At 37.4% G+C, this 13,465-nt stretch overlaps 2 protein-coding genes across 2 annotated transcripts; one reads left to right on the forward strand and one right to left on the reverse strand.

The window, feature by feature from the left end:
- Positions 1 to 1,151: 1,151 nt before the first annotated feature.
- On the forward strand, positions 1,152 to 7,353 carry LOC129236818 (1-phosphatidylinositol 4,5-bisphosphate phosphodiesterase gamma-1). The gene is made up of 4 exons (XM_054871062.1): positions 1,152 to 2,804; positions 2,864 to 3,347; positions 3,409 to 4,265; positions 4,424 to 7,353. Exons 1-4 carry the CDS (start codon positions 1,518 to 1,520, stop codon positions 5,537 to 5,539), a joined length of 3,744 nt encoding a protein of 1,247 aa, XP_054727037.1. The 5' UTR covers positions 1,152 to 1,517; the 3' UTR covers positions 5,540 to 7,353.
- LOC129236819 (WASH complex subunit 4) lies at positions 7,288 to 13,247 on the reverse strand. Its single transcript, XM_054871063.1, has 10 exons — positions 12,889 to 13,247; positions 12,309 to 12,829; positions 12,014 to 12,235; positions 11,181 to 11,939; positions 10,777 to 11,109; positions 10,440 to 10,719; positions 10,107 to 10,261; positions 9,588 to 10,014; positions 7,990 to 8,207; positions 7,288 to 7,910 (listed from the first exon to the last, which is right to left on the reverse strand). The coding sequence occupies exons 1-10, from the start codon at positions 12,905 to 12,907 to the stop codon at positions 7,419 to 7,421; spliced, it is 3,426 nt and encodes a 1,141-aa protein (XP_054727038.1). The 5' UTR covers positions 12,908 to 13,247; the 3' UTR covers positions 7,288 to 7,418.
- Between the last annotated feature and the right edge of the window lie 218 nt (positions 13,248 to 13,465).

Here is a 13,465-nt window from a genome sequence, read left to right on the forward strand (position 1 = left end):
GGGATTTCGGGATCCCGGGGCTGCAAACCCTAGATACGCCTTGGTTCGGTTTACGTTTCCCCATCAAACGTGGGGCGATCTCTTGCCCTTAGACATGAGGGTCTTAGGGTCTTAGGTTCATTATCCTTTTTGGTAATTATACAGAAGAGCGGCCCTTCAGAAAATCAATATTTTTGTAAAATTTTTTCAATGATATCAATAAAATGTATTGTAAAAGAGTGTTTAAGATCGGGGGAACTATACTTTTATGTAGGATTTACTGTTAATATGAATATCAAATCCGGCGGCCCTTCAGAAAATCAATATTTTTGTAAAATTTTTTCAATGATATCAATAAAATGTATTGTAAAAGAGTGTTTAAGGAGTTCTACGCAAAAATATTGTGGATTGCGTAGCCGGAGTTGGACTGATGAGGGTTATTTTTTTGAAGCGCGGCCGAAGGCCGCCCACGCGAAAAGGAGTTCTACGCAAAAATACTGTGGATTGCGTAGCCGGAGTTGGACTGATGAGGGTTATTTTTTTGAAGCGCGGCCGAAGGCCGCCCACGCGAAAAGGAGTTCTACGCAAAAATACTGTGGATTGCGTAGCCGGAGTTGGACTGATGAGGGTTATTTTTTTGAAGCGCGGCCGAAGGCCGCCCACGCGAAAAGCAGTTCTACGCAAAAATACTGTGGATTGCGTAGCCGGAGTTGGACTGATGAGGGTTATTTTTTTGAAGCGCGGCCGAAGGCCGCCCACGCGAAAAGGAGTTTTACGCAAAAATACTGTGGATTGCGTAGCCGGAGTTGGACAACATTTCAAAACACTTATATAATGTTCAAGCGGTAATTCTTGTTGTGTCGCCCGCCGGATTTGATATTCATATTAACAGTAAATCCTACATAAAAGTATAGTTCCCCCGATCTTAAACACTCTTTTACAATACATTTTATTGATATCATTGAAAAAATTTTACAAAAATATTGATTTTCTGAAGGGCCGCTCTTCTGTATAATTACCTCCTTTTTATATCCTTTTATTAGTACATTCTCACAGTTTTTTTCGGTTACGCTTACAAATATCGATTTTTAGATATATATATCGATGTTTCGATATACCGATATTTTTTAAACAACCCTGCTCAACATTCACTTCTGGCAATGCGGCCAACCAAACAAACATCAAAGGAAACTTTCCTCATCAAGTGCCTTAATTTCACAAATAGTAATTTATGTGATACAATTTTATATTAATACCATTTGTGAGATACCTTTTTATGTGAAGAAACTGTGTGTGCAAATTGAATTGAGTGGTTGGACAAACATGAAATATGGTATAGAAATTCCAATTACCATAAAACTTACTGGAGTGCAATAACAGGAGAGAGAGAGACCTTATGTGCAGCAAGAAAAACACTCCAAAAAGCAACAGGAAGTTACAAAAATAGATAAGCCTAGCAAACAAGTGATTGACCAGCAAACAATACCTTTTCAGCATTCTCTTTCCTGAATATATACACTTTGAATATTGTAGAAAACATGTTGAATTGTTTTAGCACTATGAGTGTGCCTACATTGGGTGAGATGGAGCAAACAATTTGTATGCTTGAACGTGGCACAATTATTACCAAGCTCTACTCTAAGCATCGTCCAGAGCAGCGGCGTCTATTGTTGGTACGCGAAACACGGCAACTTCTGTGGTCATCCGTTATGGCAGATACCCGCACCGACTATGAAGGATCACTAGAATTACGGGAAATACGAGAGATTCGAGTTGGAAAGTGTTCGAAAGAATTTCGCAATTGCGCTGAAGATACGAAACGTTTTGAGCCGGCAAAGTGCTTTGTAGTATTGCATGGCAGTTCATTTAAATTAAAAACTTTTTCCGTTGTGGCACTCTCCGAGCAGGAAGCAGACCATTGGGTACGTGGTCTTCGTTATATGGTACAGGACACGGTGACAGCACCCTATCCACTGCAAGTAGAACGTTGGCTTCGTCGAGAGTATTATGCCATAGAGAATTCGAGTGTGCAGTCTTCGAAAGATGGTGGTCAAGTGACAGTAAAAGATTTTAAATCGTTTTTGGCTAGTATTAGCTGCAAAATGACTACCAGCAAGTTGATGGAATATTTTTCTGAAGATGATGTAAGACGTAAAAATGATTTACGTTTTGATGATTTTTCCCGATTGTATCGAAAACTGCTTTTGCCAAATAATTTTCTGGAAGAAATGTTTTACAGCACTCCTGGCGCATTTCCATACTCAAAGAATGACGAAACAGTTACATTGCGAGAATTCCAAAATTTTTTGGTGCAAGAGCAACATGAGATAATGGGACGAGATGATGCCTCGGTTTCAAACTTCATACGCGACTTCTTGCAAGATGTTGAACGTGATGTGCAGGAGCCTTATTTTACTTTAAGCGAGTTTCTAGATTACCTCTTCTCAAAGCAAAACGACCTCTGGGATCGCAATTGTGATCGTATTTACATGGACATGAAGCAACCTATGTCTGCATATTGGATTGCATCTTCGCACAACACTTATCTCACTGGTGATCAATTTTCCAGTGAATCGTCATGTGAAGCGTATGCGCGTGCATTGCGCATGGGATGTCGTTGCATTGAGCTGGATTGTTGGAATGGGGCAGATAATCTGCCATACATTTTTCACGGGCACACAATGACTTCCAAAATTAAATTTAAAGATGTAATCAAAACGATAAAAGAACATGCTTTCGTAACCTCCGAGTATCCAGTGATTTTATCAATTGAGCAAAACTGTTCTTTGGAGCAGCAGCGTAATATGGCACAGGCACTAATTGAGGTAATATCTTAAAAGAGAGGACAATTTTTATTTAATTTACTAATCTACCAAATTTGAAGGTCTTCGGTGACATGCTGCTGACCCAGCGTTGTGATCGCGCTGAAGTACAACTTCCATCACCACACCAGTTACGTCGAAAAATTATACTTAAGCACAAAAAACTGCCGGAATATGAAGATGGATGCCCTGGTGGACCCAGTATAGTAGGTGGTGGCTCTGGTATCTCGTCGAATAATGGAAGTAGATCATCCATTAGTGGTGGAAATGGTGATGACAATGAAAATGTGCGCAATTTCCTCAAAGAGGGAATGTTGTTCTTTAAAGATCCAGTGGACAAAGCTTGGAACCTCTATCATTTTGTCTTAACACAGCAGCAATTAATTTATTCGTCGCATTCTGATGAAAACAATACTGGTGGTGGAGATGATGATGACAACGCCTTGTCGCAGGGTTCATCGTCAACAATAATACCCAAATCGAAAGATAATTTTGTGAATGACGAGCTGCACTTCGGTGAAAACTGGTTCCATGGGAAACTGGAAGGTATGAAAACCAAACAAAGCATATTTAAATATTAAATAAAATTAAAAACATATGACTTTAGGTGGTCGGCAAGAGGCTGATCAACTTTTGGAGGCCTACAAGCATCTTGGTGATGGAACATTTCTAGTGCGCGAGTCAGCCACCTTTGTTGGTGATTACAGTTTGTCATTTTGGCGACGAAATCGCCCGAATCACTGTCGTATTAAGTTGAAACATGAAAACGGCGCAACTAAATTTTATCTAGTCGATAATTTCGTGTTCGATTCGCTTTACTCGCTTATTGTTTACTATCGGAAGAATATGTTACGCAGCTCCGAATTCTCAATCACGTTAAAGGAACCTGTACCACAACCGAAAAAACACGAAACACAAGAATGGTTTCACCCAAATACAACCAAAGAGCAAGCGGAGCAAGTGCTTATTAAACTGGATGTGGGCTCATTTCTTGTGCGCCCATCAGTCCAAAGCACCAATGCTTTTGTCATATCATTTACAATTAATCGCAAAATCAAGCATTGTCGCATCATGCAAGAGGGTCGCCTCTATGTCGTGGATACTATTCAATTTGAATCGCTTGTTTCGTTAGTCAATTATTACATACGCAATCCACTATATCGAAACGTTAAGCTATTGTACCCAGTGTCTCAGGAATTGTTGCGCCAAAAACTGCTCGCTTGTCAGGCATCGTTGGAGCATCAAAACGGCAGTGACTTCAGCGATGCCTCCAGTTATATGGATCCCAGTCTGGATGACCGTGTGACATGTAAAGCACTCTACAGTTACAAAGCTAATAAACCGGATGAATTGTCATTTCCAAAGCATGCGATTATTATGAATGTTCACAGGAATACGTCGATGTGGTGGCGCGGCGATTATGGAGGTATGGTTCAGCGCCACTTCCCGGCTAACTACGTAAAGGTAAATAAAAATTTTCATAGCAGGCTTAGAGAAAGAAAGAATATTCACATTAATGTTTATTGAATCGATATATTAAGGGCAGCATGAACATTTAATTAACTAAATACCTATATATTTTTTGCTATTAGAAAATTGAATTATTCTTATTTCTCCCATAGGTGATTGACTCTGCTGGCGATGATTACAATTCCTTTAGTGACGAAAATAACAGCGAAAATATCTCACGCACCGATTCCATTGACATTCATGGTGCAATTGTGCACCTTTCCGAATCAAATGAACCAGGCATATTATTCCAGTTACAAATTCAAACACCCACCATGCAAAATTCCTTCATCATCGGCTTTGATAATCAAGAATTGGCTTATGAATGGATAAAAGCCATACAGGAGGGTGCACAAATCGCCAATCAACTGGCAACAGAGCGTCGTAAAAAGGAGCGTTCGGCACGGGTGGCCAAAGAAATGTCCGATTTGATTATTTACTTTCGAAGTGTGCCATTTCGTGAACATTCCTGGGTATTCTACGAAATGTCCAGCTTTCCCGAAACTAAAGCCGAGAAACAGTTCTTGCAACAGAACAGTATGCTCTTTTTGCAATACCATCGCAACCAGATCAGCCGTGTATATCCGAAGGGTCAACGCTTGGATTCGTCCAACTTCAATCCGGTACCATTTTGGAATGTGGGCTCACAAATGATTGCGCTCAATTACCAGACCGGTGACAAGGCAATGCAGCTTAACCAGTCAAAATTTCGAGACAATGGGAATTGCGGTTATCTGTTGAAACCGAAGTTTATGCAAGTTGAAGGCTTCGATCCAAATAACCCACTAGCCATCACCTCATTAGAGGAGCGCTTTATAACAATACGTATCATAGCCGGACGCCATTTGTTCCGCGGTGGCAAATCCAACAACCCGCTAGTCACTGTAGAGATATGTGGCGCTAGTTTTGATACGGGCATTAAACACCGCACAAAGGGTAGCGAGAACGGTTTCAACCCAGTGTGGAATGAAAAATGTGAGTTTGCCGTACGCAATCCACATTTTGCGCTGCTACGTTTCGAGGTACAAGACGAAGATATGTTTGCAGAGACGCATTTCATAGCGCAAGCATGTTACCCATTGAATTGCATACGAACAGGCTATCGTAGCATAACGCTGCGCAATAAATTCAGTGAGGAGCTCGAACTGGCCTCGCTGCTTGTGCATATAGACGTTAAACACACCGCCACAAATGCTGCTAATGAGCACACGGTTGTTGTGGGGTTTTAAAAAGTTGAAAGAATTGATAAAACAAATGTTGTTTTATGAAAAGCTAACTTGATACGAGTGCAAACACTTTTTGTTGTATGTTTGTTAGCAAGTGTCCTTTAACGAACCAACGTACCCAACGAACAAATGCCAAAAGGCATGATTACATAATTACATAGTATAGTATGTTTTTGAAACAATTGAACAAATTTAACACTTTTTTAATAATTATTATTAAACATTTACAATTTTTGCATTTATTGCATATGTTAGGAGAAGATGAAAGATTCTCGGGAAACATGTGATAAATAGAGAATTATTAATTGGTTTCCTTCCTTCTGCATAAGGAAATATGGAAACCACCTAAAGAAAATTAAATATAGAAAAGATAACATTTCTTTCCAGATTTCTTCATCTCGCCATTAAATGCATCTACATATTGTAAAACTATTGTTTTCGCAATAGAGTTATAGCACTGAAACTTTTCTTCCATTGACTAACTATTGCAACTCTTATATAAAGACTTAACATTTTTTATGTATGGTATGTATCTACTTCTAAGCAAAATGTACTTTATTAATTGCACGCAACACTGCATATATTATATTTTAAATTTTATTACATCTTATATATTTATAGTATCTATATATGTGCGTATGTATGGTTATCATATGTCTATGTAAATTTACCAAAAAAAAATATGTATACACAAAAACCTATTTTACAGATGTCTCAAATTGTAAGAACATAGAAATTCGAAAAATGGTTCCAATGCGAAAGAAAACAAGTTACGAGTTATGTTACGAAAGACGGTCTTAATTGTAACCAGATCTACACCTTTCACATTTCCATTAGGCTTTTTTAGAGATTCGTCTATATAAAATCACATGCACAAAATAAACCAACAGGATTTTTAAATTAAGCGTTGAGACAATGTTCCAAGACACCCCAACGTCGCCTAGACCAAGTTCTGTGGGGGAATCGCAGATTTTTAGACCACCACCCGGACAGTATGTTCCTACGTTATCAAGGACTGTTACTCCAACAGCAGGAGGAGTGTTTATACTGGTAAACGATTAAAGTATTGCTTTTGTTGTTGTTACAGCAGTTACAGCAGTTGCACCATCAGTCTTATGAAAGAATTCAGATTCTTTAAGTTGCCTAGGAATTTTTTTGCGTATTAAAAGCATCAGTTATTTGTTGTTGTTGTTGTAGCAGCAAAAAGATTCCCCATACTTACATACGGGAAATGATGCTGGGGCGACAGTCCTTGGCCGGATATAAATCCGGGTCGTTTCGGTAACGTAGCACCGACTGTCTTGGAAGCGATCAGTTGTTTGTCATGTTTCATGGTGAGTGAACGCTCAGAAATTTTAATTGTTCAGTTGAACAATTCCAAGTTTTCCATACATATATTTATTTATGTAGTATATATTTTTGTTTTTGTTATATTGTCACCAAACTATTTGAGGGAGGGAGGGAGTATATGTACCAATAAGACAAGACAATAAAGTTATATAATTCATTGAATTTCGGAGAAGATATAGAACGTTGAAATAGAAAGTATTATCACAGTTTTGCACTTCAATGTATGGTGTTTGTTACTAACTGGAGTAATAACTTGCGTTTTAAAACTAAGATTAGTTGGTTCCTTACTTGCATTTTATTCCATGCAAACCTTGAAGTCCATTGAAATCTTTGCGAAAGCGTAGTAAAAATAAAGATTGCGTTGTTTACCATCTTTACTTCTACTACGCTTTCTAAGTCAATTGCTATGCAAGTTTCTATTTATTCATATATAAATGTATATAATTTTGCTTTAATTTTTGGCAATGTAATTCATAAAAAAATTATATAATCGTATGAATAAAATAATACAAATACTTTTGTATCACTTTAATTATTGGAAAAAGATTTTCGCACTGCACAAATTACAATAAAGTAGATTATATTCCATTTGATATGCATTTATGCGTCGTTCAGTCAGCGCCAGTGTTTGCTGCAACTTTTCAGTTTCACTATTTTGTGTTGCAAGTGTCGCTTTTGAGTTACTTTTTGCACCACCTCGTGTGTTTGTCGATTTTTTAATATCGAGCAGCATTTCTTGTATTTTGCGGCGCTCCGCATTGAAGCGCTCACGCACCGTTGCGAACCAATGCAAAGCATAAAAATCATCAATTTGATTTAATAGCTTTAAAATGTATGCTAAACCAACGGCGAAACCATCATCGAAGAGCACTGCCTCCTGACGATCTTTCTTATTGATTTTCTCTTTGACGCGCAACATATGTTCCACATAATTTAGAGAAAGCGCCGGCAGAATGAGAAAGAAATTTTTTAAGTGAAGGTTGTTTGGATTACGAAAGAACGGATGGAATGCTTCGACAAGTAACTGAAATACATACAAATATTTATAATTTTTTAGGCATAGCAGCAAAAATTCAATAATATTCACACTTTTTCCAACTCACTTTGAAGTAGTCAGTACTATCGGAGAAGCTCTTCACCAAATTGCAGATATTCGCTTCGAAATTCTCAGCCGCCGCCACAGTCACTTCGTGTAGGTTCTGCTCCTGACAGGCAGATATGAATTGCAAATTCTCATCGAATTTTGGTAAATAAAGACTGGCGCTGTAGTTGGCATGAATGCTACCGGAGCGCACCAAACGGATATAACCCATAGCATTGCCTGAGAAATACGTACAAATGTAGTTGAATATATTTACGCGTACGTTTTGTGGTCCAGGTCGATTTTGTTTGATCGTCAAGTCTTTAAAAATCTATAATGGAATATCTAGCGCAGCAAAAACGGAACACTTGGCGGCATAAGTACGAATAAATGTGATATCATCAAGGGTAATTTATGTACTATTAAAAGTTTACCGATTAATTCTCTTCCGCCACCTTTATATTTGTTACTCAGTTGCCTATAGGGCTACTAGGAAAGTTGCCCTAGATACTTAAGGACTTTATTAAGGAAATATAAAGAACTAGCAAACCCGGCCCGCTTCGCTGGGCACACTAAAATAGAATAGATATGGTTTAGAACAGAAAATATATGGTTTTCATATTATTTATTTCTTTATTCAATACCACGTTTTGGTCTCTATCTCGAGACCCTAGTCACGGAGCGGCATGAAAAATACTCTGAACTAAAGCATTCACCAACAGCTTCCATTTGATACCCATATTGTACATACACATCCGAAGGTTACCCGGGTCTACGTTTTGACCTATATCTCGAGCCCTATCCACCAATAGGTATCCAAACTATACGTAAACCGTCTTCAATACCTACTTAACAATGTGTGTAAGTTTGGTTTAATTCGGTGCAAAGACATGGCCGGTTAGCGAACACACACAAAAAGTTGACTTTATTTTATATATAAGATGAGAATTTGTATAAAGATTAGGGACAGTGCTTGTAAAATTTTTTGCTTAGTTGCGTATTTTTAGAATGTTTTTCTTATGAAATTTTACCCTGCACTAGTTGAGTCCTTACGGAATACTTTTTTAATTTAAGTATTATACATTTTTAGATATCATATCGATAACCAAAATAATCAGAAATTACTCTCAAAATAATGTACTTAAGAGTTTAGGACGACTTTCACGGTTACCCTTTTCAAAAAAAGTGTATCTGATGTCAGAGATACCAAAATGTCTAAGATATAACTGATATTTGAGTAAAATTGCAATATTTTTGCCCACTCTTTATATGGCATCAAAGTAACATGTAAACTAATGATTTTAAAATTTGGTCTACATTGACATAAAAAGTAAAGACTGGACGCCAATTAAGTCTATATACATCAGAAAAGATTGATGTTGAATGTTTGGGTATCTCTCAGTGTAGTAGTCGTACAAAATGCACTTAACCCTAACCAACTCGCCGTTGTTAGGTGGTCACTTGACTGGCATCACATTCCATACAGGCTTAAAAGCGTCATACCAATCAAGCAGTAAAACACAAATTACAAAATTGTATTTCATTTGAAATGTATTCAAAAAAACAACGACCTGGAACATAAATTGCAACCTGTAAAATTCGTTATTGCAAATCACTTACCCACTTGCGTTATCACCTTCCGGAAAAGATCCATATATGTTTGACCATCATTGGAGAGGCCTAACTTACGTACATCTTTATTAAAGGCATCGGCACGTTCGTAGGCGTATAGGGGATAGCTTTTCGATTGTTTGTGTTCGGCATAAGAGCGTAATTCCTTCATGAGGCGCGATTTGATTTGCTCGTCGTACAGAAATTGCGAGAAAGTGTAAAATTTTTGTCGCAAAAATTGATATGTAAAATTGACGGTGGTGTTGATGACACCCGTGCCGTGTGTGCGTAGCGAATTGGCCACGTGCTGTATGCCAATCGAGTCCAAGTGCTTGTTGGCGCTCGTTTGTTCGACGAATATTTGGGAGTTCATATTGTAAACGTATTTCGAGACGAAGATATGGATTTTACGCATTATCTCCAAAATATCAATGCCCTTAGAAAGTTTTAGAGAAATTACATATTAAATAGAGGAATAAAAAATTAAAACAAGTGGACTGATACTATTGTCTTATTAACTAACTATACCTGTTCCAATGTTTGATTAGGCAAATAGTCTTCCACAGGTTTAAGCTTTAAACGCGTTTTGGCCAGGTGACGCATCTCTTCGTAAGTCTTCCAGTCGTGCAGTGATATGGTAGTTAGATTATAAAACATAGCACTCAAATAATTTTCAACGTGATCTGAAAACAACAAGTAATTGGTTATAACTAATTTTAATTAAAGAAACCAGTTATGAAAGCGCGTAGCAAAACAGATTATGTATAAAAATTAAAATAGAAAACAAACAAAAAAATATTAGCGAAGCGAAAGATAAAATAAAACTTAATAAGCATATTTCGTATGCCTTAGCGCAATAACCTTTTAAAATCACATAATTTCCATTTAATTGAATTGGACAAGCATTAATCAAATCGCGATAGTCATCTATGCCCTGCTCAAACGGACTCATCTTTTCCAGCTGTAAATTGGAATGCACTTCTAAACGCAAAAACGTTTCAATATGTGCACATAATTTGCTGACAATTTCGCTGCGTAAATTATCATAAGTTGCTCGTTCCAGACACTTTGATAACTTCAACTCATTCAACTCCAACATATCAAAAGCTTTTCCGCAATCGTTAAAAGCATACAGAATATGCTGTAAAATACAAAAATTTTTATTTGTTTGATTATAGAAATAAAAACAAATTAACACCTGAAATGAATTAAAGTCCAATTTACGCTCAACCACCTGCTTCAAATATGCCGAAAGTACTGATTGATGCCAATAAATAAAAGTGGTATCGCACAAATCATCCACATTTTTCTGACAATCTGCCAATATCAAAATGCGGGACATTAATACTTGGAAACGTTCGCACTGATCTTGAGGCAACGTGCGGTTATTAAGATTAGTTGCATTCACTGCGAGTTTCGTTATGAATACGCGCATTTTCGTTGGTGGGCCTGCCATGCACTTCTCAGCAATGCGCAGCGCAGCCAGAGCGTCAACGTTGCGATTATGCATTTTGGCAGCAGTGATGCGTTTCTTTAAAATAAAAATATTTACAAAATAGTTTTTTTTTTTTCAAAACTTCATACATCGAGCATTTCAAATACCTTGTACAGGTTCAACAAATGTAATACTTTATACTGTAAGTACTGCATCACACATTGTATCACTTTTGCAATGACATCCATGTACTGTTGGAACACTTGTTGTATACTTTTCAACAACTCAATAAGTTTGCAAATACACTGTAGTGTTGGTTTGGCCATTGGTGATTCTAATGTTACATGTGCATTCACCAAACCTTTTATTAGGCAACTTAGTTGCGATGCGTAACGCAGACCAAGCAGCAGCAATGCGGCCAGCTCCTTAAATTGATGTACAGTTAATTCGAATGGGCCGGTGCTTAATGCTTTTCGCACATTCAGCGTCCAAAGAAGCACTTGCGAACAATAATTGCGGCTTTCACGTGGAAGAGTTTGCACTCGAGTTTGTAAATAATGCTGGCGCAATCGTTTAGTATCTTGCAAAATGCGCTCATGTGGCTTCACTAATGAGGTAGCGTGTCGCCGCAAGAACGCGATCGGTTGCCAGGCCACATTACCTATCAACATAATTCCTTGATGTTTCTGATTGAGCTCTAGTAAATGCTTTACATGTTTACTTTCAACTTGGCCACAGAAATCGTGGAAAACTACACAGAAAGCATTTAGACGAACAAGTAGTCTATGATCACAAAATTCATTCGCATCGTATTTGGCTATACCGGCCAAACATTGTTTCATATACTCATTGCATTGATTTGTAAGTTGACCAATACCCTTCGGACCGATTTTATCTTTTAAGGCAAATGTGCTATCAAGAAAACTCTGCAATGTATAACATAGATATTTCTTCGTTAGAGCAATAAAGACCTATTAACCAATAATTTGTACATACTTACTTGAAATAAATCGCCCGAAAACAAAAAATCAAATTCCTGCAAGCAATTTTTTAACCCATTCAACTCGTTGTCAGTACAAAACTCTAAAAAATTTTTATTGTGCGCTACTGCGTCCACAGTTTTCTTGTAAGTCGGCCAAAAACGGCAGAAATTTGAGCTAGATATAATCTCGTTAAATATTAGAATTTGTAATAGCAGGTCCGCCAGGCAGTCAAACACATCCTAAAAAGGAAAATCTTATTACTGATATTTAAATGGCATGCACTTATTTATACGAATAATGTAATATCGGTACCACAAAACGAAACTCCAAATTTTTGTTATCCTCTGCTGCGCAGTAAGCACCACATTGATGCAGCAAATTATTACCCAACACAATGCAGCGTTGCAATAAAAACTGAATGTCGCATATAAATTGCATAGACTCGCTCATTTGTAGCACAATCTCATTTGTATGTTTAGTGAGATTGACACTACCACTCCAATCTTCATCTGCTAACATTACACATAAATTCTCATCTATATATAGGAACTTTGTCTGCATTTGCTGAGCTCTGTTTACCAACTCATCGACTTCCGCGCAAAGATGTCCGAAAGTAAGCAAAGTCTTGTTTAGTAAACGATCTGATTCAAGTAAACGAAGCAATTGAAGCTGCTCCTGATTGGCCGAGTAGTTTATGACTATGAGAGGTGTAGCTGTAGGCGGTGCTCTAACTGTCGGTATTTGTATTACGTCCTTCAACAACCGGTACAACCTCTTATCATGAAAATCCAGGAATGTACCAAAATTCTTTAGCTGCTCTTCAGCTGACGAAACTTTTGTGTAAATAATACAATTAAGGTAATTTCTCTTACAAAAAATGAATGGTACTCACTTATGGCTGATTGATTCATTATTTAAACTTAAAAGTTGCCAATATCAAATGATTTTTGTTTTAGATGGCCGGCACACCTAAGATCCACATAACGCCTAGTGATTATCTTCTGTGTAGTAATAAATTGTATCTTGACTATTCGTATTTTTTTTTCCTTGGATACAAATTTGTTTCAATGTTTCTCTGAACAAAAGTTAAAGCCTTATTTGGCCAGCTAATTGTTTTGTGATTTAAAGTTGCTTCATGTTCCTGAAGAAAGATTGAATACTTCGTTGGCCAACTTGAGAGCTAAAACACCAACTCCAATTGAGGGTTTTATTTTCCTTTTTGTTTATTATAGGTTTATTTGTATATTTTAAGAAAGTTAGTGACGGCATTATATTTTATTGCATTGATGCCTCGATAAAATTCGATTAATGATGGGTAATTTTTTAAAAGTGGGTATTTCTTATAATGCGTTATAAATCGACCCGTTCACACATGGCAGATTACTTGCAAAATTCACAATCAGCTGTCCATACTGCTTTGAGAGGTTTTGACGTGATAACGTCTTATAATTCGATTTAACAGGCTGCAC

Source organism: Anastrepha obliqua, chromosome 2 (genome assembly GCF_027943255.1).
Source record: "Anastrepha obliqua isolate idAnaObli1 chromosome 2, idAnaObli1_1.0, whole genome shotgun sequence".
Taxonomy (NCBI): domain Eukaryota; kingdom Metazoa; phylum Arthropoda; class Insecta; order Diptera; family Tephritidae; genus Anastrepha; species Anastrepha obliqua.

Excerpts from the sequence above, each read along its gene's own strand:
- LOC129236818 (XM_054871062.1), top strand. The coding sequence starts at position 1,518 with ATGTTGAATTGTTTTAGCACTATGAGTGTGCCTACATTGGGTGAGATG. Across the intron at positions 2,805-2,863 it reads TGGCACAGGCACTAATTGAG|GTCTTCGGTGACATGCTGCT; the intron begins GTAATATCTTAA and ends CCAAATTTGAAG. Across the intron at positions 3,348-3,408 it reads GTTCCATGGGAAACTGGAAG|GTGGTCGGCAAGAGGCTGAT; the intron begins GTATGAAAACCA and ends ATATGACTTTAG.
- LOC129236819 (XM_054871063.1), bottom strand. Across the intron at positions 10,720-10,776 it reads TGGACTTTAATTCATTTCAG|CATATTCTGTATGCTTTTAA; the intron begins GTGTTAATTTGT and ends TGTATTTTACAG. Across the intron at positions 8,208-9,587 it reads GAAGGTGATAACGCAAGTGG|GCAATGCTATGGGTTATATC; the intron begins GTAAGTGATTTG and ends CGTATTTCTCAG.